Source organism: Panthera pardus, unplaced genomic scaffold, assembly GCF_024362965.1.
Source record: "Panthera pardus isolate Hobbes unplaced genomic scaffold, ASM2436296v1 HiC_scaffold_8, whole genome shotgun sequence".
NCBI lineage: Eukaryota > Metazoa > Chordata > Mammalia > Carnivora > Felidae > Panthera > Panthera pardus.
In genome coordinates, this window is record NW_026527013.1 from 141,082,689 (window position 1) to 141,107,666 (window position 24,978).

Here is a 24,978-nt window from a genome sequence, read left to right on the forward strand (position 1 = left end):
TCATTGTTTATAGTGACTTTATTCATAACAACTGGAAACTGGAGACAGTGCACATGTCCCTTAACTGGGAAAGGCATACACTGTGATACATCCATACAATAAAATATTACTTCACAATAAAAAGAAATAAACTACTGATACACACAGCAACATGGATGAATATCCAATATATTACGCAAAGACTCAAAAGCTATATATTGTATAATCCATTTATATGACAGTCTGAAAAAGGTAAATTATAAGGACAGAAAACATCAGTACAAGGGCTGAGGGTGAAATAAGGAGTTGGCTACAAAGACACATGCCTCCATGTGTCTTTGGAGACTTTCTAGAAAGATAGAACTGTTCTATAGAACTATAGAACTTTCTAGAATGATAGAACTGTTCTATACTTTTTGGTGGTGGTTACATGATGATATGTGCTCAGGACTATATGCTAAAAGGGGTGAATTTATATCTTAATAAAAAATGTATCTTAATTTTAAAACTAAATAACTAAATGTTATTTAAAAAGTCAAGTCAGTCCTCTCTCTAAACCATCCAACGGAGTCTTACCCAGAATAAACAGCAAAGTCATTGCAATAGCTTATCATGTGGCATCCTTTCAGCTCTCTGATCTCATATGGTACTTCTCTTCCCCTCCCTCAATCTGTTCGAGCCACATTGGCCACTTTCTATTCCCGAAACCTATCAAGGCATGTGTCCACCTCAGAGCCTTTGCACCTCACCTATTCCCTCTGCTCTTCCCCCAGATGGCTATATAACTTGTTTACTCTAATATCACTTTTACACTAATGTCTTCTTCCTAATCCCTCCTTACACTGGTACTCCTTTTGTCCATGTTACTTTTCATTATCAAACATACCATGTGTATATAATACTTTAACATTTATTTAGTATAATTTCTGTCTCTCTCAACAAGAGATGGGAGGGCTTCTTCAGAATTTTTTAACAGCTATGGCACATGCACACACAACAGTGCTTAACATATAGTAGTAAGTTGAATAAATGGTATTCATTGGTTGAATAAATGAATTGAGATATAATGGAAGAGTCATTATTTCACCCATCCATGCTCTGCACTCAATTTCACTTGCATACTTTTTATAACACACTAAAAATCAATCTTATCATAATTATTAAGGAAGTGGACCTTTATTCTAATTCCACTTTTATGAGAAAAAAGTAAATGATGAAAAAAAAGAATTATTAAGCATATATTTGTAAAAACAGTATCAACATGTCCATAGAATAAACACAAATTCATCTGGATTCAGATGTAAATCACTTAGATCTAAAATACGGAACCAAGTGCTCGTTTGTTCTTCCTCCTCTGTGAAGTCTTCATTCCTATCTCTTTCCTCCCAACCACTGAGCTCTCAAAGGGAGTTGGTTCACTTTCAGCTTCCCACCATCCACTCTGTGCTTCATGCATGCTGCACTTGTCACACGAAATTTTATTTGCAAGGATCTTAAGGTTAAGAATGTTAGGGGCGCCTGGGTGGCTCAGTTGGTCAAGCATCTGACTTTGGCTCAGGTCATAATTTCATGGTTCGTGAATTCAAGCCCCACATCAAGCCCCACGCTGTAGTGCAGAGCCTGCTTGGGATTCCCTCTCTCTCTCTCTCTCTCCCTCTCTCTCTCTCTCTGCCCCTGCCCCACTCATGCATGCTCGTGCTCTCTAGCTATCTCAAAATAAATGAAAAAAAGTTAAATTATGTGTTCCAACTGCCTAGCCTAGCACCAGGCATAAAGAGGTTTAATAAAGGATCATTGAGTTGAATGTAAATGAGTTGATTTTTGAAGTCATAGATTTGAAGTCTTCAGAATTGTGAATTATCAAGGAAATGCTGAGTTGATTATACAATCCAGTTATAGATATATAATAGATATAATGAATAATCTATATCTATATAGACATACATCTAGATATATAGATACAGACATAGATATTTTGAAGAGTTTTATTGACTATCCCGAAACCACAGAGTTGATTTGGTTCAGTAGCTCAGACATCATTTGTAGAGTTTTCTGATCAATCAAAATTTTAGTAGACTTAATCTTATGCATGAATTTCTCTTCTTAAGGAAACTTTGAGGAGGGGGAAGACACGGGACGGGATCTGGATTATTAAGAAGTAGAGCAAAAAAGGTTAATTTTTTTTTTTAAAAGCATGCTGTAGGAATTCTTATGAGAAAGCTGTGATCAAGGCCATGAGAAAACTTCCAAGCTACTTCACCCTTGGGATGACTTCATTGTGGTTATCAAAGTTTCTACTTTGACAGAGATAGCTTTCAATAAGAAGGCATATGTTTCAACTGAAAGTCAAGGATACCAGGAAAAAAGAAATTTGAGTCCCAACTGCCTCCATTGGAGTCCAACCTGTATAACATTTTCCTAATTGTTTTTTCACTTTCAGACTCTTCCCAATAGCCCATTTAAATTGTCTTCAAATTGATCTTCCTACCACAGAGTTGCGACAATGTTTTTCCAATGCTCAAAAAACAAGCCACATTTCCTGAAGGACTCTGTCTGAACATCTTTCAAAGCATGACCCTTTTATAATATGGTTTCAGTGCATATTTTCATCAGCATATTCCATGAGGCTTCTATGCACACATAGCATGGGAACCAGACCGGACCAAACCAAACATTAATTCTTCAGTCATACCCCACGAGTTTTCTCTCTCTTCCTTTAACCAGCTCCCTCCTCCTGGAGTATTCACTCCTCATAGTACTTTTATCAAACTTCTGACAGACTATCCATCCAGTTATCTTACACAGCCTTTCACGATCTCTCCCAGTCTGGTGGGCTCTCTCTCTCTTTTCTGATCTATCGTGGACCTTTACACCTCCCTAGCAGGTCCCAGCTTTAACCATCATTGTACACGCATTTGTCTTATTCCTGCTTTCTCATGCCACCCCTGCCTGATTTTGAAAATCTGACACTAAGCTCTGGTTACTTTTATTTACTATAGGTGATAACATAGAACATTTTCTACATCATGTTCTCAATCAGTTTTTCTCTCTTTTTAAAAATTTATTTATTTTGAGAGAAAGAGGGAGTGAGAAAGAGAGTGAGGACATGAGCAGGGGAGGGGCAGAGGGAGAGAGAGAGAATCCCAAGCAGGATCCTTACTGTCAGCACAGAGCCCACCGCACGGCTCGATCCCGCGAACTGCCAGATCTGAGCTGAAACCAAGAGTCGGATGCTTAACTGACTGAGCCACCTCAGTCAGTATTTCTTGATTTATAAAGTTGACTAAGTCTCAGGAGAGACACTGTGAAATCACAATTGTTGATCTCAGTAGCCAAAACCTAGTTTAGGTGTCCTCAAGAAGATTTCCAAAGATTTATTACAGGGATCTATAAGAAGACAATGGTATCTTTTTTTTTTTTTCTTCTCATTCTCAAATCCCTCAAATTCCATACAATACAGATAGTGGGGCAGTGGGGTGGGTGGAAATCCCTTCACAGAGTACTGGACCAGGGAAAAGGAGATATTCTGGACATTGTCATTTAGTTAATCTGAGTGTCATCTGGAAGATGAACGGTCTAGATTAAGTAATTTTTCTAACACTAAAGCTTAACAATGAAAAAACATCATGCTATAATCTGGAAGAAAGAAGTCACCACTCGGTTATGCTCAATGTACAGAAATTGACCAGCTGAAAACAGAGGATGGTTTCTGGCCAGCAAATTGGTTTCCCTTCTGTGCTCTGTCTGAAGACAGAGACGTTACATCTATCGCTGGGCCGCTGTCTCTGCCACCTGATTTAGACACGTGTCCTGCACGGTAGGCAGTCATCCTACACAACTGCCGGAGCTTAAACTCCTGAGGGGAATCTAATATTCAAATGGAGAGGATTAGTTTTTTGTTGGAAGCTTATGGAATATCAATTCAAAATAAATTTGAATATTCAAGTGTTCAAATCAAGATATATAAATATTTTATTATCCTACTACTGTACTTTCATTCTACTTCGAGAAATTAAATCACACAGATGTAACCAAGTTCATTTTTTAAGTGGAGAAAAGTTAGAATTCAGAGTGCTTCAAAGGTCAGTGTTCAGAGGAAATCAGATGACAGGTGCATCATGTTTTAATCCTAGATTCTGCTCATAATTCATAACGGGAAAATCTATAGCTCTATATGCTAGTTCAGAGGTGAATAATAATGATAAAAAAGATACTTTCTTCCTGCTCTGCTGTCTATTCACATTTTATAAATACTTGGAAGTAATTTTACATCTGTATCTGAATATTAAAAATACAATTTTGTTTGAACATACAATATAGTTGTATATGAATCATGCATATAAAATAGTACTATTAGGAAAACTGCTTTAGAACATAGTGATTACCTGCCTTAAAGGAAAATAGAACTTTAAAGCAATAAGGCTGACTTTAAATTGTGCGTAGAACCAGTAATTGTGTATTTAAGGCAATTAAAAGATTTATTGAATCTCGGTTAAAAGTAGATTGACAATGACATTAAACAATAAAGTATAATTTATTTGGTGCTACTTTGTGAATGCTCCTTAACTACAAATCATCTCACGATACCATATACAATATACTGTCAATCACAACTCAAACATAAAATAACCTACAAAATCGCATGGCTATCATCAATATACACTGATTATATTTTTAAAAGAAAGTTAGTAATTAAGTTAAGGTGCAGTAACTTTTTTCAAATAAAATATTAGCACCATACCAGATGTAATGATCTAAAACTATTGGCCTTCTCATACGTCTTAAATAACTAAATATAAACATTTTTTTTCAAAGCACAAATATTAATTTGCAAAATCAGTTCTACAGTCGTTAATATTTCTCTCTTTCGTTGCATTTTTCCCCGGTAGGGAAAAATATGAAGTAAAAACATTGACAGGATATGAAAATCAAACACATAGATCTAACCAAAGAAAAGGCTGTTCTTCAGCAATGCGTTCCAACAGAAGCGAAAGTGGACATTTCGCGGCGGATGGTACTGAAAGGCGAGAGTTCGAGTTCCGTGGTGTATTCGTTGTCATTGTCGTCGCTGGTCACTGTCGAAGACTTCTGAATGCACTCATCACAGCAACAGCAGCAACACTCCATGAAGGCCCGACTGAAGGGTTTGCAAAGACAGAAAAGGAGGACAGGGGTGACACAGGACTTAAAGAACAAAAGGAACTGGCTGATGATATAAAGCAGGTCCATGGTCTGCTGGGAAACCCCCGTAGCCATGTAGGCAGTAACAATGTTGCAGATATTTTCAGGAATGATGCAAAACCCATACAAAATGGTCAGAGCCACCACTGTACAGTTCATCTGGCTTTCCAGCTGAATCTGTCGCTTATTCCCTCGGGTACAGGCTTTCTCCGCTTTGCGGATTTTCCTCGCAGTCACTAAAGAGCAGGTGATGGTGAAAAGTGTGGGCAAACAAAAGTAACAGCCGAAGTACCACCAGAGTCTTGCGCTGTCATAGGTAAGGGCTAGAACGTAGATGGTGTCCGGTAAGTCAGGGGAGACCTTGATGACGCAGCGTTCCGCGGGAGCTCGGCCACTAAACCCCAAATCCTCCTTGCTCAGCTGGCGGAGAACGACTTCTGGAAGTGCTAACAGTAGGGCACCCACCCATATAACAGCAAGCTTGGCAGTTGTGGAAGAACAGTTCTCGATCATTTCATAGTACATCTGCACGTTGGTGGCTGCTCGGAAGCGGTCTATACACAGAGCACATAAGGTGAAGGTAGTGACTCCGAGGGAAGCCACCTGCGGGAGGAGCACAGAATGCATTTATTCCGGGTGATCTCTGAAAGGTCGGAATACTAGGCAATAAATACAGATTGGCAAAACAGGGGGGTGGGGGGGGAACAAAACAAACAAACGAAAAAACACAAACAGAACAATTTCCTGGAATGAGGCACGGTTAACTGGTTAACTGGGTTGGTGACATTTGCCAAATCATTGTAAAGATGAAAATAGGCAGGGAAAAAAAAAAAAGGAAAGAAATGTAGTGGTTCAGGGTCATGCAGTCAGAAAAATTTACAGCTGGAAGGATCCATAAGGACCCACTAGTCCAATACCATTTTGTTATTGAAAAGAACACAGACACCCCAAGAATTTCAGTCACCACAAAAATGCCTGCCACCAGAAGATCTAGATAAGGAAGGATAGTTGAGTGTATCCCATTTTCATTACTAAAAGGGTAATCATGTTTTCCAGTGTGGGGGCCGATAGCACACCTCACACACAGCAAACATTTAAGAGCTTATTGGGGCGCCTGGGTGGCTCAGTCAGTTACATGTCTGACTCTTGTTTCAGCTCAGGTCATGATCTCACGGTTTGTGAGTTTGCTCTGCACTGACAGCACAAAGCCTGCTTGAGATTCTTTCTCTCTCTCTCTCTCTCTGCCCCTCCTCCATTGTCTCTCTGTCTGTCTCTGTCTCTCTGTCTCTCTCTCTTCCTCAAATAAATAAACTTAAAACATACAAGAGTTTATTTCCAACAAATGAGATGAGTAGAGATCTCCAATTTCTCCTAATGCAAAATAAAGTATTTTAATATTATTTTCAAATGATATACTTCTGGAAAACAAGAAAGGCAAAGTCTCCAGAATTTGAAATCAATGAAAAAACAAATGCCCAACAGGTCAGTGACTCCTCCCCCTGCACATTGCATGGTTGCCCTAGGGACATCTGCATTTCCCAGTGAGAGTTTCAGGTTGGTTTTAGCCAGAGGGATGGGGCCAGGTACCCAGGTAGAGAGGTAAGAAACAAGGCTAGAGTCAGTGTTTGTGGGGATTAGGTCAAAGATCCCCTTATGAATTTCAAATTCCCCAAATAGTGACATCTTCATGGGTATATAGAGAAAAAACATAAAGGGAAATAGTAGAGAAACTTGTCTGCATTACATGATTTGGATCTAGGTGAACTGGAGATTAAAAAAAGGGCAAATTCTAACCAGGAGCCCGAATTTACACTGGCCTAAGGCCAGAATTAACACCATCTATGTGGCTCAGAAAAACCCAAATTACAATTTTAAATTGTCCCAGGCACCTGGTGGAAGAAAGCACAAACCTCTCTGGAAAAACGCACTTTAAAAGCGGGCCTCAGAGAAATCCACCGATAAAACTCAAGGGAACATGAATTCACAATTAAAAATCACGATATGCAAGAGACAACCCACCACTTATGAACTTATGTGCCAAAAGAAGCAAGGTACAGAATCAGGCATATATCAGCCGTATACATTTACCATGAAATAAGTACATTATCAAATTTAAAATTATATGATACTAAAAGAATGTCAAAGAAATAGGAGACATAAAAAGTAACCATGAAAATATGCAAAAAGGAGCCAGATATAATGTCTAAATATACCAGTCATAGGAAAATTTCAGATCAAAGAACCCTTTGACGCTGCCCACATAGAGCCCTGTATCCAAACTCATATATGTGCATGGCCCAGGCCATCTAACTAAATCAACAATTAAAGGTTAACAACCAAAACTATGTACACATCTTTTTCACACAGATACTTTGCCAGGAATATAAATGCATGTTCCTAATGTAAACATACTATCATTCTGTAGTCTGTAAAATATTTACAAACATCATACACTCTAATAGGGTACACAGACATGTACTCAACGCAAGCATACATTCATTGATAACAATTATGTGCCAAACACTCTGCTAGATATTGGGGATATAGAAAGAAACAAGAAACCGTTCTTTCCCTCAGAGAGGTCATAGTCAGCCAAGAGGGGGAAGGTGGTTCTCACGGTCACAAGATAAACACGGTCGTCATCTGGGAGCACCAGATTTACTCAATTATTCAGGGGAAATTGAAGTAATTTAATGTTTAATACATGTAGCCATTATTTATATACTTAAGTAAAGACAATGAAGGTAGATGGTAAACTGTCCATGAGGTTTAAGATGAAACAGGAGACAAAAACTCGCTAGGTGGGAAAGATGTTTTGGGGTGTACCCTGGACACTCGGTATGTGCATGCACTCTCCTCTGGCAGCTATTGGTCATGCCTTGGCAAAGGGGCAAGGGGGGAAATATATATGTGTGTGTATACATATATATATATATATATATATATGTATATATATATATGTGTGTGTGTGTGTATACATATATATATATATGTGTGTATATATACATATATATATGTATATGTGTGTATATATACACATATATATGTGTGTATACATATATATATGTATACACACATATATACATATATATTAGACATATATATTACATATATATATTGGACATATATATAATAGACATATATATATTAGACATATATATTACATATATATATTGGACATATATATAATAGACATTAACATTATATATATATAATTAGATATTAACATTTTATAAATGTTAATGTCTAATTTTTTGGAACTCAAAGGGATCATGTTGAAAAAAGGAAAACCATTTGTCATAACAATTTGGACACTCAACACATTGGTTGTTTATCTGCCACATTCAAGCTGTCACTCTCCCCAGTAACGATGGCAACTTGCCTTGCAGATTCTACGAGAGTTCCAATGTCCAATGTTCTCCCCTTTTTACACGCAACACATTAGTCAACGTCTACCAGTCCCGCTACAGAAAGTAAGGACGTGGCATCCATGCCCTGACTATTCTCACAACTCTTAGTGGAGACAGTCTGAAAAACGAGATGTAATGAGGGCTTAAGTGTATGAAAAGCAAAACTGAAGAAAAAGTATGACTCACAATCCACATCAGGGCAGATCAAGACTACATGACTGAGCTTATAAGCACAATTCCTGTTGTACAAAATCTTCAGAAAGTTTTGCATACATACCAGTACAAGAAATATCAATCCGATATGACTGCCGTAAAAAGTCATCTCTACATACACGTTTTTAAAATTAACCTTCAAATTAATGAATTGTTCATCTTGATGGTAATTTATTTTGCATCTCTGCCAGAGATTCAAAATAATTCTAAAATTGAGGCCCCTGCTGTGCGACTGTCTTAAGATCAGATCTGTCAGTAACTGCCACACATTGAATGGAAACCCGAGGACTTGCTCTCTTCTCAAGGTCTGTATCAAACAGTATTACTTAGAAATTGCAGTATTTTATTTCATGGATTTCTGAAACATTACATTTACATACTAGTTTTTCAAGCAGTTTGATTCATTTCTCTAGAAGAACAGAAAACAACAAAAGGTTCTCCAACTATCAAATGCACACACATCCTCAGCAAGGCTTTCTGTGTCATCTTCACTAATGCAAATCTTTGTGCATGTCACCTATGTATCCTGAGTCAGTCCATAAAGAAAGCTACAAAGGTTAATGCTGTGCATTCTTTTACAATTATGAATAGCATTTCTATTAAAAGGAAAGCTTGGCAAGACAAAAACACTAGGGAATCTGACGACAGGCAATCTCTCAGAGACTTGGAACATCTATTTGCTTGGTAGTTTTCTATCATTCTTTACAAAGAACACATAACACTCAAGAGATAGCATCTTCTCCCCTGATTAATCTCCTTAATTTTAAACACAGAGATTTAAGATCTGGACCAATGATCACAAGAGCTAGCATTTGCATACCTAACTCTCAGTCTGTTGCAAAGCATTTCATGAAAGGTAATAACCGATGAACGTAGGTGGACATGTACTAAGAAGGGTGTGTTAGATTGCCTCTCCTTAGATATTTATGAACTGTGATACATATCCACTTTTAATTAGAAGAAGTTCACTTGCTAGAAAACCAAAAAATGCTTTCTAGGTTCTGTATATTTCATTGCACATGATAACAAAAGCCAGAGCAAGTTTTAAGCAAAATTTACATGTGCTCCTACTTTCACTCAGGAATTCTATGCTATTCTTTTTTTTAGTTTATTTGCATGTGAAAGCAGGGGAGGGGCAGAGAGAGCGAGGGAGAGAGAGAATCCCAAGCAGGCTCCATGCTATAAGCCTGAGCCCATCACGGGACTCGATCCCACTGATCGTGAGATCATGACCTGAGCAGAAACCAAGAGTCTGGTGCTTAACCGACCGAGCCACTCAGGCACCCTTCTACATTGTATTTTATTTGCAGATGCTTAGTTCTTCAGCCATATTCTCAAAAGCTTTAGGACTGAGCACCAAATATGTTTAAAAGAACATATTTGATCTATAATCCAAATCGCGGTTTGAGGGAAGCTTCCCAAGTTTCATACACAAGTTTCAGGAGGCTCCTGCGCCTAGTTTCTTGTTGTCAAATCGTACTTCTCTCTGATAGTGTTCTCCTCCGTTAGGATCCAGCTGAAGCAGGAAAGTCACAAGAGCTGGGGCCTTGGAGTAAAATGCTGCCCCAAATGCAGATGGCACTTACCATGTAGTTGCCAACAGCAACCGCAGCCCCAAGGCCGGTCCTAGATGTCTCCTCCCTCTTACCGCCATTGCCTGCAGTGCTATCACTTCAGATACTTTTCTGCAAATCCACTTATGCACTTGATTTTATGAAGCGAAAGAGCAAGAAAGGTACAAAGCCCCTGCTCAGTACTTCCCCAAATTATTTATAGAAGGCCTTAAACATCTGTAAAGAATCAACTTCAGAAATTAATTGATAAAAAACATCTGGATCATGGGTGGTGGGCTAATTTCTGCTATCTCAGATATGAAATCTATCCTTGCAATTAAAAATGCAAAATGTTGGTGTAACATGAAAAGATCTCTATCACAATTTTCAAACATATTTGTTTACTTACAGCTCATTAGAAATTCTACCGAGATGAATAGTGCAATTATATGCAATTATAAAACTGTACCATAAATGCTGGATCTTCTGCATTTAATGACCATATCAGATTGCTAAAATTCAACGTCACTAAGAAATATGCTCTTGGGAGTAAAGCTGGTAAGGGGTGGTTTTTTGAAGCAACATCCTGAGAGATGGAATGAGTAAGATGCAATCTCCTATTAATTAAACTGCAATGGGAGAAATAATTAACGTCAACAAAAGCAGAACTGTAAACACTTCTAATAGACAAGACTATTAATTTTGAAAATGAAGATCAGAGGGAAGCTGGAAGCATAAATTTTTAACTATTTGGGAAAAAGATATTAAGCATTTGAGGGTGTTGGCATCAAAATACACAAACAAGAGAATCAAAAGGAACAATTCAAAAATCTTTCTTTCAAACAGCAATGCTCTGCCCTTCTCCATATCCCAGAGGAACAACCATAAAACTCCTTCAGCGCCCGCTCAGTCCACATCCCGAGTGATGAGGCTTCTCCAAGCTGCAGCCACCTGTGGCATTGCTTCGAGGCACTGGGCAGGCACAAAGTTGATACATGAGTACTCACCGTGGGAAAGCAGCAGCTCTGGGGTCAAAATGTTCTTCCCACTGTTCAAGTTCAAATTCAATACAAAAATATCAGCCCATGAGAAAGCCTAGGCCATCATAGTCACTTTTCCCGTTCCCTCAAAATGATAGGAAGAAAGTATGCACGGATGCTTTATGAAAAATGGTAAGGATCTTTGTAGGAAGATCCTTGGCTGTTGTCTTATCTGTTGCTCCATTTCTCAGAAGCGTACTGCAGACAGACAAATAAGAAATCATTTTGAATGAGAGTAAGCTATGAAAGTACAACTCTTACCAAATAAATAGTATCTCTTGCTAAACTTTCTGATATAAATCAGTGATAACAATGGGGGGGGGGGGGAAGACCAATGTACTTCCAAAGCAAAATGTCTTTCATATGAAATTAAGTCTATATGCTTCAGTACAGTGAATAGGCTGATTTTTAGAAAATAGGGAAATTTCTAGCTAAAGTCATGACAACTGTACTCTATCCTAACTTATATTTTACCTCAAAAAGATGTTTAAGTAGATCTATTTCTGTGTACTCCTTTGTATACAAGTAACTCACAAAACAAGGGCATTACTGTTAAGAAAACCCATTCATTTGGACCATGAATGATAATCTATTATAAGTCTGTGGTTACAGGCCTAACAATCAGTCAGGAAAAAAGCAGGAGGAGCACAGGGTAGAGTTTCCTTTGAAACTCTAAATGTCTTCAGCTTGTATGTCTTTGGCGTCCTCTTGCATTTTCCATAATCCTTACGCTTACAGCACTTGAGGGCAACTTTTCCAGGAAAGAGACGCTTCTTTGAACACCAGTGGGACTAACATGTTATCAGAGACTCTGCTGTGAATAAGATGGCCTTTTTCAAGAGGTCTTCATTTCAGAAAGCATGCAAGTCATGACACTGTGGTAGTAACACACATCCATTAGTGTTTCCAAGTCAAAATAGAGCAAGGAGGAGAGATTTGCCGCACCCCTTCCAGGCATGCGTGCATCTCTAAAACAAAATAAAGCTATTTACAGACACTCTTCCACAGTCAAAGAGAAGGCTTCTTACCTTTATCAAAATCACTAGGATTTAATCTGATACACCCACATATTATAAATATCCATTTATTTCAATTATACCCGATATATTTCATCTATACTTGATTCCCAATGTTATGGAAAAGCAAAATATTTTGAAGACATTGACTATTACTATTGTCTCATTCTCTACCTCCCTCCCTTTTGCTTAAGTTTAGTAACACGCTCTTACTTATTTTAAAAACAATTGAGACTATTTTTTTTAATATGAAATTTATTGTCAAATTGGTTTCCATACAACACCCAGTGTTCATCCCAACAGGTGCCCTCCTCAATGCTCATCACCCACTTTCCCCTCCCTCCCACCCCCCATCAACGCTCAGTTTATTCTCAGTTTTTAAGAGTCTCTTATGGTTTGGCTCCCTCCCTCTCTCTCTCTCTCTCTCTCTCTCTCTCTCTCTTTTTTTTTCAATTGAGACTATTTAAAAGCTAACATATCACCCCCAAACTTGTATTGACGTTATAAATCTTTCTTTACCTTATTGTCCCACCTTGACATAAGGTTTCCTACCAATTGTGACTTCTGGCTTCTGCAGCACAGTACATTTCTGTGTACTATATATACACAGTATAACAGTACATATATATACGTATACACACACACACACACACATATACACACACACATTTTACTACAACTTGCGTAAAATGTTATAATTTGGTTATAAATGTGTCAATGCTCATTAGTATAAAAAATAACAGCGAAGCAAGATTAACATCATTTGTCCTAGGAGGGAAACAATCTATTGAAATCAACAGATGTTAATATATATAATTTATATATTCCATGTTGATTCTCAATAATTAAAATCCATTTAAAAATGTAATATTTATCCCAAGCCCAAGCTTGGCCATCCCAAGCTCTGATGAGCTTCCAAAGAACAGTAATCAATTTCACCAATTTTCCTTTGTCCTTAATAATATTAGTTTGCATGACAGAAAACCTAAACTAAAAACATATTCCTCATCCATTTGTGGCTGGGTAATTATGATTTGAATGACACTAAGAAACCCGAAATTTTGAAGACAAAATTTGTCTTCTCTTAGCCAAAACTCCACTCTTGGTAGTCTGTTAAGGAAGTACTCTTTCTCCACTCAATCCTCCTATAAAATGTATGTACCTCTAAATCTTTCATCTTGCTGTGAATGAGTTAACAGATCTTTTCCTATACATGAGAAAGTTGAGCCAAGGAGAAGACAGTGAAGGTAGGAGAAAAGGCACTTAGGGTGAGGAGTGACGAGCAGGAAGTAAAAAATGGCAGCCTTGAGCACAGTCATAGACTAATGAAAATGACTCATTCCAGTCCTGGATCAAATCAGTGACCTTGGCCTTGTTAATGCTATGAACCATTCAAGTGTGCTGACAAATAACAGTGAAAACCATCATAAATTCACAAACTGAAAGTATTCTATCTCGGGAATAAGCCTGGCACTGTGATTCCATCCTGTGTTTTATGGAAGTTTTATGGAAGGTATGTATACCTACTTTTCAAATAGAGAGGCCCCATATCTGAAGTTGCAGCAACCCCATTTTCCACTCTACCTTGAAAGTTTAGATGAGATCATCTCCTCTGGCAAAAAGAATGCCATTCTGATTAGGATACTTGAGAGTTAGTCTTGACAAGAAGGTCGGGTTAATTAGTAGACTTTGGCAGGTCAATTGTTGGGAAGTTAAAGGACAGGAGGATCCCAAGAGGATGAAATCAGAAGCGCAATGCCAGACACAAATCTCACTGCATAGTAGCTTGCCCATCCCTCTCCCCACACAGTCCACACCCCAGACACAGATCCCTGCGCTTCCAATGTGACACTGTTAAATCTAGTCGCAGCACATGGAAAGAGCTTTTAAAGGTGGAAACATTCTATCAAGGTCCATGGTGTGGAAGGGTCAAAAGCATGGTACATACGCCTTCACCTACTCAGCCTGGGAATCATAAACTCAGACCTATTTTGCTTTTGCAGGTATATTTGCTTCCTTTTTGCTGTTGAAGGATGCTTTGTTAGTATAACTAGGTATCTTGGCAATCCATGGGAACTCAGGATAAGTCCTCACTCAGAATCTTTCTTGCTTGAAAGATTAATCCAATTCTTGAGAAAGTCCATTCTTTCTTATACTCTTTCTATAATAGGGTCTGAAGTATCTATAATAGGGTCTAAAGTATCTCCATTGTCAGCCCTTCTTCCTAGGTTCTCTAAGGTCAAATTAAATAAGAGGTACATTTTTGAGATTTTTTCAGAAGGAAAGGACTCAAATCAGTGTACTATTTATTACACTGTTAAATAAATCATTCATTTAAGTAAAATTTTAAAATTTGATTAACTTAATTCCTTATGGCTAATAGACTCATAATTCCAAGGCAGAGATGGTTATCTCAGGCAATGTATTCCAGATAATAATTTAACTTTTAGAATAATTCTGTGTTCTAAGTGAAATTTCTAGGGCTGTCCTATCTGCCCAATTATCTTGCCAATCATTCTAATGGGCTTCCTATCCCATGAAATATTGAGAAAATAAGAAAGCAAGAATTAAGAGACTTTCATATTTGTATCTTTTCATCATGGACCTAGGCTGTATAGATTTATGCAGATTAATAAGAATACGATTGAAAAATAATTAGAGCACAGTTTTCACTTGTATTTCTCCATTTTTGGTTCTGAGTACAACTGAGAGTGGACTCATTCCAGGACCCATTCCTGACTTCCATAATACCCTGTTTAAACCTCTGTTATAGGTTTATAGGTTTTAAACCTCTGTTATAGGTTTTAAACCTCTGTTATAGGTTTAAGGCACCTGGGTGACTTAGTTGAGCGTCGGACTCTTGATTTTGGCTCAGGTTATGATCTCAAGGTTCATGAGTTAGAGCCCCACATCAAACTCCGTACTGACAGTGCAGAGCCTGCTTGGAATTCTCTCTCTCTCTCTCTCTCTCTCTCTCTCTCTCTCTCTCTCTCTCTCCCTTTCTCTCTCTCTCTCTGCCCTTTTTCTGCTTGTGTGCAAATGTACATGTGTGTGCACACACACACACACTCTCTCTCTCTCTAAAATAAGCAAATAAACATGAAAAAAATTAAATAAACCTGTTATAGCACTCATTACACTGCAGAACATTACTTCTCTATAACTTAATTTTTTTAAGTTTATTTTTGTTTATTTTGAGAGAGTGTGTGTATGTGCACGTGCACGCATGCGCGTGTGAGTGGGGGGGAGGGAGGGAGGGAGGGAGAGAGAGGGAGAGAGAGAAAGAGAGAGAGAGAGAGAGAGAGAGAGAGACAGAATCCCAAGCAGGCTCCAGGCTGTCAGCACAGAGCCTGACTTGGGGCTTGATCTTAAGAGCCATGAGATCAGGACCCGAAGGGAGGTGAAGAGCTGGATGCTTAACCAACTGAGCCACCCAGGTGCCTCACTTATTCTATAACTTTAAAAGCAGTAAGGAATCTATGTTATTCATCTCTGGAAACTCTCCCCCCTTTTCTCCCATGCTTTCTACTCCCATCCCCACCTAACATGGTACCTGACATAGTAGAAAAGTCCGATAAATGTTTGATGAATAAACGAATAGTAAATAAATGAATGAATGATGACATACATGGAAAAGGATTATAGAAGATAATGAATTACTCAAATTGTTCTTTAATCAGTTATTGAGTGCTGCTGTTTTATATATCATCCTTCCAAGCTGAATGCCAATGAATATCTCAAGAAGGGGAGTAGAGAAAATCCATATTTCTGTGTGTCTTCACTGACAAACTTTAGAAAAGGATGGCTTCTCAGTATAATAAATAGTTAAGGAAATTATTTGAATTTCACATTTGATTATCATAAAACTTTTATTTATGTAGAATCTAAATTCAGTAAACCTTGCCATACACTATTCATAAATGGCATTGTAAATAAGAGTTCATTCTATAACTTTTTAAAACTTGTCTGTGAGAATCATCAACTATTTTTATTCCATGGAAATGTAGAAAACGATTATAAAAGGATTAATGGGAAGTCATAAAATATTTGTTAAGCACCATTCTCACACAGTGAGTTTATTTTTCCAGAGAATATTATTAGTAACTTTCAAATTGCTCAAAAAACTGTTTGTTTCCACTTACAAGTCCATCAGAATGCCTAATGGCTAATCCACAACTCAAGCAAATTTGCCATCCGCCATGTTAAGTGCGCTGTTACTTGAATGTGGGGGCTCTAGGGCAATCTGTGTGGAATCGCATACCTGTATGGTAAGTCATCTTCAGCTTCCAGGATCCTTCCTTTCTTACCTGCCAGTGCTAACTACAGCCTCAGGCAATTAAGGAGCCATCTATTCCACTCAGTTTAAAAACAGCATTTTTAAAGCCATTGGAGAATTTGGCTCTTTTCACCACAAAAGATTGTAGATCTTTCACAAATCATCCCTGGTCCAGGGGTCCTGGGGAGATGCATTTCTTCTATCCATCCTCTACCCTCACGTAGGAATCTTGTGTCCCAGTAAAATAAAAATAAAGTTCGATCTGGGATTATCTTACAACTATTTGAAGACTTCTTCCCTATCACACATCATGAAGGTGTGAGTTCTTTAAACTAAGGGGGAGCCTGTATCATTCAAAACTTCCAATTAATGTCCCAACAGAAATAAATATTTGGCAGCAGACTGGAATCAGACGATACACTGACTGGTTGGCTTCCATCAAGTAATGAGCAATGATCTGTTCCAGTTGCCATATTCAGTGCCTGAATTATTTGGCTTTAATAATTTTTTACATCCTTAAAGGAATAGTATGGTAGGAAACTCCTACACCATTCTCTTATTGCAGTCCATACCCAGACCTTCATTTCCATCTTTCTCTCTCTCCCTCCTTTTTTCCCCTCCCTCTCCCTTGCCCCTCTCTTTCCACATACAACTATCATTTTGAGCATAGTTTTGTTTATTTTGACTATTTCTAGATTTGTTTATTTTGTCTATTTTGTCTACTATCTAATAAACGAGTTTAAAATGATGTGTCTGTTAGGATGACCACCATCCACTCAGATTCTCTTCTCTCCTATCCCCTTCTCCTACCATTCCATTTGACCTTGGTCCTTACAGGATTTATCACTAGGCCCCAAAGATACCAGAATCCTGGAGTAGAAAGAGAGAAGTTATCAAGTACAACAGTTCCCAATATATTCCCACTCATAGCAACATTAAATATGATAAAACAACTCTCTAGCAACAGACCCAGGAAGCTGGCTACTCTCGTCAAGCCTTATGCCAACAAAGTGAAATAAAAACAAGAGTTGAATGTAAAATGCAAAGATGTGTAATTTCTGCTGAAGAAACAACTCCTATTTTTCTACACAAGCCCAACTTTCCCCAAAAGTCCACTGTCTCCTTAAGATTATGCTAATACTGAAGTTGTAGGGGGGGGTGGGGGTGGGGAAAGAACTATGGTAGAAGAGGAAAAGAAGGCAAAGAGAAGAGAGGAGAGAAAATTTGTGAATACAAATTAACTGTGGTCTAGCTACTATGGAAAACAGTATGGAGATTTCTCAAAAATTTGAAAATAGAATTACCATATGATTTAGCAATTCCACTTTTGGGTATTTATCTGAAGAACATGAAAACACTAACTTGAAAAGATATACACACCCCTATGTTCATTGTAGCATGATTTACATTAGCCAAGATATGGAAACAACCTAAGTGTCCACTGATGAATGAATGGTAAAGAAAATGTGGTGTGCGTATGTATGTGTATATATTTACAATGGAATATTATTCTGCCACAAAAAAGAATGAAATCTTGCCATTTGCAACAACATGGAGGACCTCAAGGGCATTATGCTAAATGAAATAAACCAGACCGGGAAAGACAAAGACCATATGATCTCAGTTATATATGGAATCTAAAGAATGAAAAATCTCAAAACACAAAAAACCAAGCTCATAGAAACAGAGAAGAGACCGGTGTCTGCTAGAGGCTGGAATTTCTGGGGATGGTTGAAGGGTGTCAAAAGATACAAGCTTCCAGTTATAAAATAAGTCATGGGGATGTAATGTACAACATGGTGACTATAGGTAATAACACTGCATTACATATTTGAAAGTTGCTAAGAAAGTAAAACAGTAGATCTTAAGATTTTCATAAGATAAAAGAATGTCATAACTATGTAAGGTGATGGATACTAACTAGAGCTATTGTGGTGATCATTTCATGATTACACAGCTATTAAATCATTATGTTGTACACCCGAAACTAATATCATATGTCAATTATACATCAATAAAAAATAAAAATTAATTGTGGATAAAATTTTATACTAAGAAATATTAAAAATAAAAACACTGGATAAGGCAAAACAGATTACTATCTAAAAGGTAAATCATACACTATAAATCAATAATAACGTGCATGGGGGGATGTCAACAAATATAGTAAATATAAGAAAGTAAAAAGTGAAGAGAAGGCAAAATCTAAATAAAAGGAAATAAAATTCAAATAATTTTAGAAGTCTTGTGGTCAAGAAGAAAACAATTTGGTGGGGGAAAGGTTTTTGAGAAAGTTTAAAGAAATGTAATTATTTATAGTGTCTTTTACCAATCTAAAACACTTCGTGATTTTGAGAACATGAAATGTAACCTATATAACTTGATTTGGTAACTAAAGTAATCATGCTTGACATATTAAAAACTGCAATTGTATCAGATTATTGAAATTAAAAAAATTTTTTTTTTTTTTTTTTAAAAGAGCTACCAACTCTGGAACTTAATATTCTGGGTTTTTTCAAAGGTTTTATTTTAAGTAATCCCTATACACAATGTGGGGCTCGAACTCACAACCCCAAGATCAAGAGTTGCATGCTCTACCGAATGAGCCAGCCAGGCACCCCTGGAACTTACTGTTAATTTAAGACAAACAAGATGAAACCTAAGAATATAAAAAGCCATAAACTTCATCATATAGCAAATGATGTTAACTGGGCTTATTTTTTCCCTACCTACAGGATATAAAAATCTTCTTTAAAAGACACCAAGGAGCAGACATAGAAAGAAAACACTCCCTGGACATTCTTGCCTCCTAGATGTTTGTCTAATAAACAAGCTTGAGGCAAAATGTCTGGCTGCTACGGAATAGGTATATATGCTTGAGATGATCATTTCTCCTCTCTGGGTCTCATGTTTCATCTTTAAAATCAGAGGGTTGGATCAGACTGCCCGCTGGTTCTAATTTAACATGATAATTCAAAAGCCACTGTAGTGAGGGCTGTGGTTCCAGACTGCCTCCCCACAGAATTCCTTCAGGTATAAAGTGCTGATTCCAACTTCTGGGACTAGTGGTGATTGACGGCTCTTAGCTGCATCCCTCTCTAGGAACTGCCCTTTAGAGAGATCCACCCAGCTCAAGGTTATGCCCCCTTCCTGGAAGCAACTTGCATCCAGTGACTGGTCCCTTTAGGGGACATAAAGTCTGGGCCATCTTGCCTCAATTCAGGATATTGTACAAGGCCCTCGGGGCCCTGCAACTCCCTGTGGTATCAGCTGAGGTCTCAGTGGGATCACGGTTCAACTTTCCCCCCTGCCCAATTCTGCTTCCTTCATTCCCTAGGAGGCACTGAACCTAAGCACACACCCCAATAAACTTCCTGTGAAGCAAATATCCACATTTGGGTCGGATTTCTCAGGGACGTGACACGGAACAGGCACTAAATCTCTTACTTCTTGGAGGCAGAACTGTTTTATTTTGAGTTTTGGACTGTATTTCTTGTTCTCAAAATCAGGAACTATGGAGCTGATACTACTATCCAATAATTATTTTCACAAAACATACTAACACATTATAAAATTATTTCAGAAGAATAGGATTAGGTAGGAATGTAGAAACACTACATCTGAAGATATTCATTACTTTAACAATAAAAAATGTATATTAATAGTCTAATTTTTAAAGAAAAAAATGAGTAAATTTCTTTCCAACCTTTGCTTCTCTAGGGAAAATAAAACCTAGTACTAATAACTAAAAAAATAGGGCTATAAAGAATAGGAAAAACTACAGAGCAAAAAACAAAACAAAACAAAACAAAAAAAGCAGTAATTGTTTTAATAATAAAAGAGGTAAAAAATAAACTTAAGAAGCAGAGAATTAAAAAATGAAATACAAATGAAAATACACATTTTTTAAGAATCCTCAGAGTTAGAAAAACAATGAAAAGACATACATAATACCATCATCACTCAAAACTCATAGGTTGCATTAAACCTGAGTTTTTATATCCTTTTCTGAATTTGGATGGGATTCCTTTCTTTTAAAGTTTTTTTTTTTTCAAGAACTTGGATAATAGGTTTTTTCTTTCCCCATTTTTTTTCTGTCTTCTTTATATGGTTTTTTCCCCTCTAATGTATAAAGGTTTTATCATGCCCAGTACATTTTAGACAAGCCAATACACTTCTCTTGTATGGCAGCGGGGGGGGGGGGGGGGGGGGGGGGGGAGGGAGGAGGAGCAGGTAACTCTCCTGGTCACTGTATAGTTTACTTTTGTCTCATTCTTGTATGTCAATTTCTTCTGCATTATTCAAGCAAACAATCAGAGAAATCTTAAATCTTGACCTTGAAGCTGCAATTGATAGGCGCATTTCTCTTACATGAATTCAATTACCTCCTCTGCAATTCAAAAATGAACTACCAAATAAATTAGACATTTCAGAGCTACTTGGAGCCTGGCAACAAGAGAAACCCTAGGTCTTGGTGAAGCAGCAACAGCTGATTTAGCCAGCATGGAATGATTCTGCATCTGATCCCTGCCAGGATAACAGAGGGTCTCATTTACTGTCTCTTCCCTTACTTCTTCTAAGTAGGTACTGTTTTCTGTTTACTTATCCCCTAGCTTTAGGCCCTGGAACAATGTTGAACATAGTGTCACTGGCCCTGGTGCCAGACAGGATCAGGGGCTCTGGAATATTTACAGTTTCCCTTCTTCTGCTTCCATAAATGAAATGGGCAGTCTGAATGGAGGAAATCAAGGGCCAGCTGGCTAAAAACACAACTGGCAACAAAGCACTTGGGCTCCTTCCAAGAGCTGGTGTTTAAAGAGAGGCCATTTAAAGAGCAAATTCCAACCACCGTAATAATGGTTCAGGACACTAGCTGTAAGAAGAAACAGAAAGATTTTCCTCAGAAATATTTTTGTTTCCAAAGTTTGGAACCTGTTATATTCCCTCTTCTTCTTAAGAAATTTTCTAGAGTTAGTCAATCCCTTAAAATAGCCAATCAATACCCTAACAAATGACAAGTGTATGTTGTATGCTTCTGGGAATTTATATATCTATATATAAATTCTATGCCATGATGGCCAACGTGTTATTCTTGCTTAAGTGCATTCACACGAAAGAAATAAAACTGTTAAGAAATGGAGAAGGAAAAGGAAAGAAATCAAAAATGACATAAGAATTTGGATGGGATAGCATGGCAGATAGCCAAAGACACGTAAACTAATTTTGGAAGGTTATTAACATATCATGAAGCCAACCGACAAAAGCAGATTTCCTTTATTAAATAAAATAGTATTCCAACTTATATATTTAAGAAAAAATGCAATAATCTTCTTGGGGAGAAATCATATTGGAGCCCTACTGGATAAACAAAACATGGTTTTTTGTGGTTGCTGAGTTCTGGTAAGACAACCTTGACTGGTCACTTATTAACCCTAGAATCTCTGATAGGTGCCAAATAAAAAATATATATAAATGCCATATTCAGAGAGATAAATTTAAAATCTAAACAATTCTATACATTATGAGATCATAATTAATTATATCATAATCCAGGAGAAAATGAATTTGAAGGTGGGGGAACAAAGCTGCCTCTCTCTCTCTCTCTCTCTCTCTCTCCCCCCTCCCTCCTTCCTCCCTCCTTCTCTCTCAATGATTGGCAAGAGAAATGGAGGAAGGTACCCAGAAAAAAAGTGAAGGGGTTCAGCAGCCAGGTAGGTACGTGGAACAGCAGTTCTGATGCTATAAATCCCAGAAATGGGTAAAGCCAGTAGCTTGAGACCCCCTGGAAGGCATTACCTCGATATAGGGCACAATCTTACAAGAGAAGTCCTCCAGCAGCCACTTTTTCGTCAGCTCGTGAAAGATGACAAGCGGAAGGCAGAAGAAGATGATGAGAAAGTCCCAGAAGGCCAGGTTGGCCAAGAGGGAATTGGAGATGCTCCGCATGTAGTAGTTGTGACACACGATGCACATCACCGCCAGGTTGCCAATGATGCCAGTCCCGAAGATCACCACAGACAAACACATGACCGCATAGGCGCCGTAGGACTCCTGGGTCAGTGGGTAGAAGGGGTTCTTTATTCTCAAGCGTCGGTTTGTGCTGTTTCCCCGGCGGGGACCCCCGCGCTCGTGGATCCCTTCGCCCGAGGACCCATTCTGGGCCAGCGCCCTGCCAGGGGGTGCAATTGTCCTCCTTTCGTGCCCAGACAGTCCATTGACCGTCTTGGGTGGGGTGTCGTGGTGGGAGCCCTGGAGTTTCCCGCCTCTCCTTGGCCAGTAATAAAGGTCGCTGGCGCCAGGTTCCACCCTCACACTCTGCTCCTGGCTGTGCCCAGAAATGCCAGAGCCTCTAGGACCCTTCTCTTCCTCCTCTGAGATCTGAAGGAGGAGTTGGAGAGCCGGGGGGTTCCCTCTCGCCAAAGTTCCAGGGGGCTCCTGACCTCGGACACCTTTCCACCTCCAGGCTCCAGGCGGCCTGGATGGAGGTCCCGAGGGTTCTGCGATCAACGCCTCCGCCCCTCTGCCCGCACCTGGGTCACCGCCCGGAGCTGCCCTTATGTCCCTAAAGGGCGGTGTGCGCACTGCTGCCCCCTGCTCCTCCTCCCTGAGCGCACGGGCTAGCAGGTCTTCTGCAGAATTTTCCAGTCCCCAAGAGTCCCTGCTGCGACGGTGGCTCAGTGCAGGTGAACAGTTTTCCCCCAGGCAAGTTTCGTTTCTTGGCGAAGAAGCGGACCCGAGGGCAGGAGAGGCAGAAACCTTGAGCAGTAGCAGAAGCAGCAGCCGCAAGGTGCGGGCGAGAGGCGAGCCCGTGGCCCGCATGGCTCGGTGAGGGCGCACCCGGCGGCCGCGGCTCCCGGTTAGGACCGACACCTGCTGCCTAAGTTGCTGCTGAGAGTTAGACACATGTCACATACTCACCCCCGCCCCGGCTGTGGGGGACGGGAGATTACGGGGAGGTTGGGGGATGGGTCTTGGGTCACAAACCCTCCCCCTCTACAATCCTTCCTCGTTTGGCTTCCCGTGCATCTCTCGGCCGAACCCACCCCGAGCGCTGCGTATCCCCCCCGCAAGGTTCAGAGAGGGAGTCACTGCTCCCGACGGCTGACCTTGAAAAGTTGTAACCAACACCTGACTGTTGATGAATGTTGCTACCGGGAGAAGCCCGGACCAAGCCCCACGTTCCTCCCTGCCTTTGGGTGGTTGCCTTCTTGGTAACAGTTGCTCTGCCTATTTACATCCTTTCGATACAGCTTTATCCAGTTGGTAACAGTTGTGCTGCCTTTTTACATCCTTTCAACCGCTTTCTCCAGTTGTAAGCCGAGGTCGCTACGGGGGGAGAAAAACAAGTTCCCCTTCTTCAGATGACTGGCAGCCACAATCCCGCTCCCGGCTCGCTGGAAACAGGTTGCAAACAGCCAGACGCCGCGCAGACTCGCCCGGGAAACTCTTGCCCCACCTAACCCCAGCGACTCGCCAGGCCGCGGCTGCCGTGGAGAAGCGGGATGCGAAACCGTGGTCACTGTCAAAGTTGCTTCTCCTCCAGCTCAAAGTTGACCAGGGGGCGGCGCCGGCTGCTGGGCGGTGCGTCCTGGCGGAGAAGGGAGTCGATGGCGGGAGTGAGGAGGGCGGGCGCCGCTCCTCGGTGGACGGTGCCGTGCCGGCGGCCGAAAGAGCTGGTGGCGGCGACAGCGGGCGCTACCCGGGCGGAGAGTGTGGTGCCTGGAGCCGCCGCGGGCGAGGCGGTGCATGGCCGGAAAGGGGGAGGTGGCCCGGCCTCTCCCCGCGGCTCTGTCGCTTCGCGCGAGGGCGACACCCAGCGCTCCGCTCCTTGCCTCCTCCCCCTCCTCTGCCTCTTCCGAGAGATGCCGGTTTGTGGGGAGACTGGATTCCCTGGTGGTTTACGACTCATTAAACCCACACACGTTTCATTCAAGCCCTTTGTAGCTGCTTTCACTCGTAGAAGCTGGAAGCGGAGAGGGAACAAGGGCGGGGCGCGGAGCTGGAGATGGGCGGGACACGTTAATTCCCCAGATGTCGGAACCAGCTTGACAGGTCCCAGAGCCGGGTGGGGAGGAGCAGGGGCGAGACCCGTGCTTTCTCTTCCCATCCGCCGTGCGCATGCCCAGGCCTCGGCCCCGAAGGAGTAGTAAGGTGAGCAGCCCGCTCACCTCGTTCGGTATTCCCGGGGGCCGAGACTCGAGAGAAAGGAAGCTCAGAGGTTTCGTTCGCAGAGAAGGAGCAGTTGCGGGAATGGGACGCACAGTGAAAATGTCCAGGATGCATCGTTACCTTTAACGCCGAGTTAGGAAG

The 24,978-nt window shown here is 40.1% G+C and overlaps 1 protein-coding gene across 1 annotated transcript; it reads right to left on the reverse strand.

Annotated features, from left to right (window-relative positions):
• On the reverse strand, positions 1-24,382 carry GPR37 (G protein-coupled receptor 37). The gene is made up of 2 exons (XM_019452617.2): positions 22,465-24,382; positions 1-5,763 (listed from the first exon to the last, which is right to left on the reverse strand). The coding sequence occupies exons 1-2, from the start codon at positions 23,485-23,487 to the stop codon at positions 4,945-4,947; spliced, it is 1,842 nt and encodes a 613-aa protein (XP_019308162.2). The 5' UTR covers positions 23,488-24,382; the 3' UTR covers positions 1-4,944.
• Between the last annotated feature and the right edge of the window lie 596 nt (positions 24,383-24,978).

Bases quoted from the DNA above. Each gene is read 5' to 3' on its own strand.
- GPR37 (XM_019452617.2), bottom strand. From the start codon at position 23,487: ATGCGGGCCACGGGCTCGCCTCTCGCCCGCACCTTGCGGCTGCTGCTT. The intron at 5,764-22,464 runs GTAATGCCTTCC...CTCCTCCCGCAG, and splicing joins AGATTGTGCCCTATATCGAG to GTGGCTTCCCTCGGAGTCAC.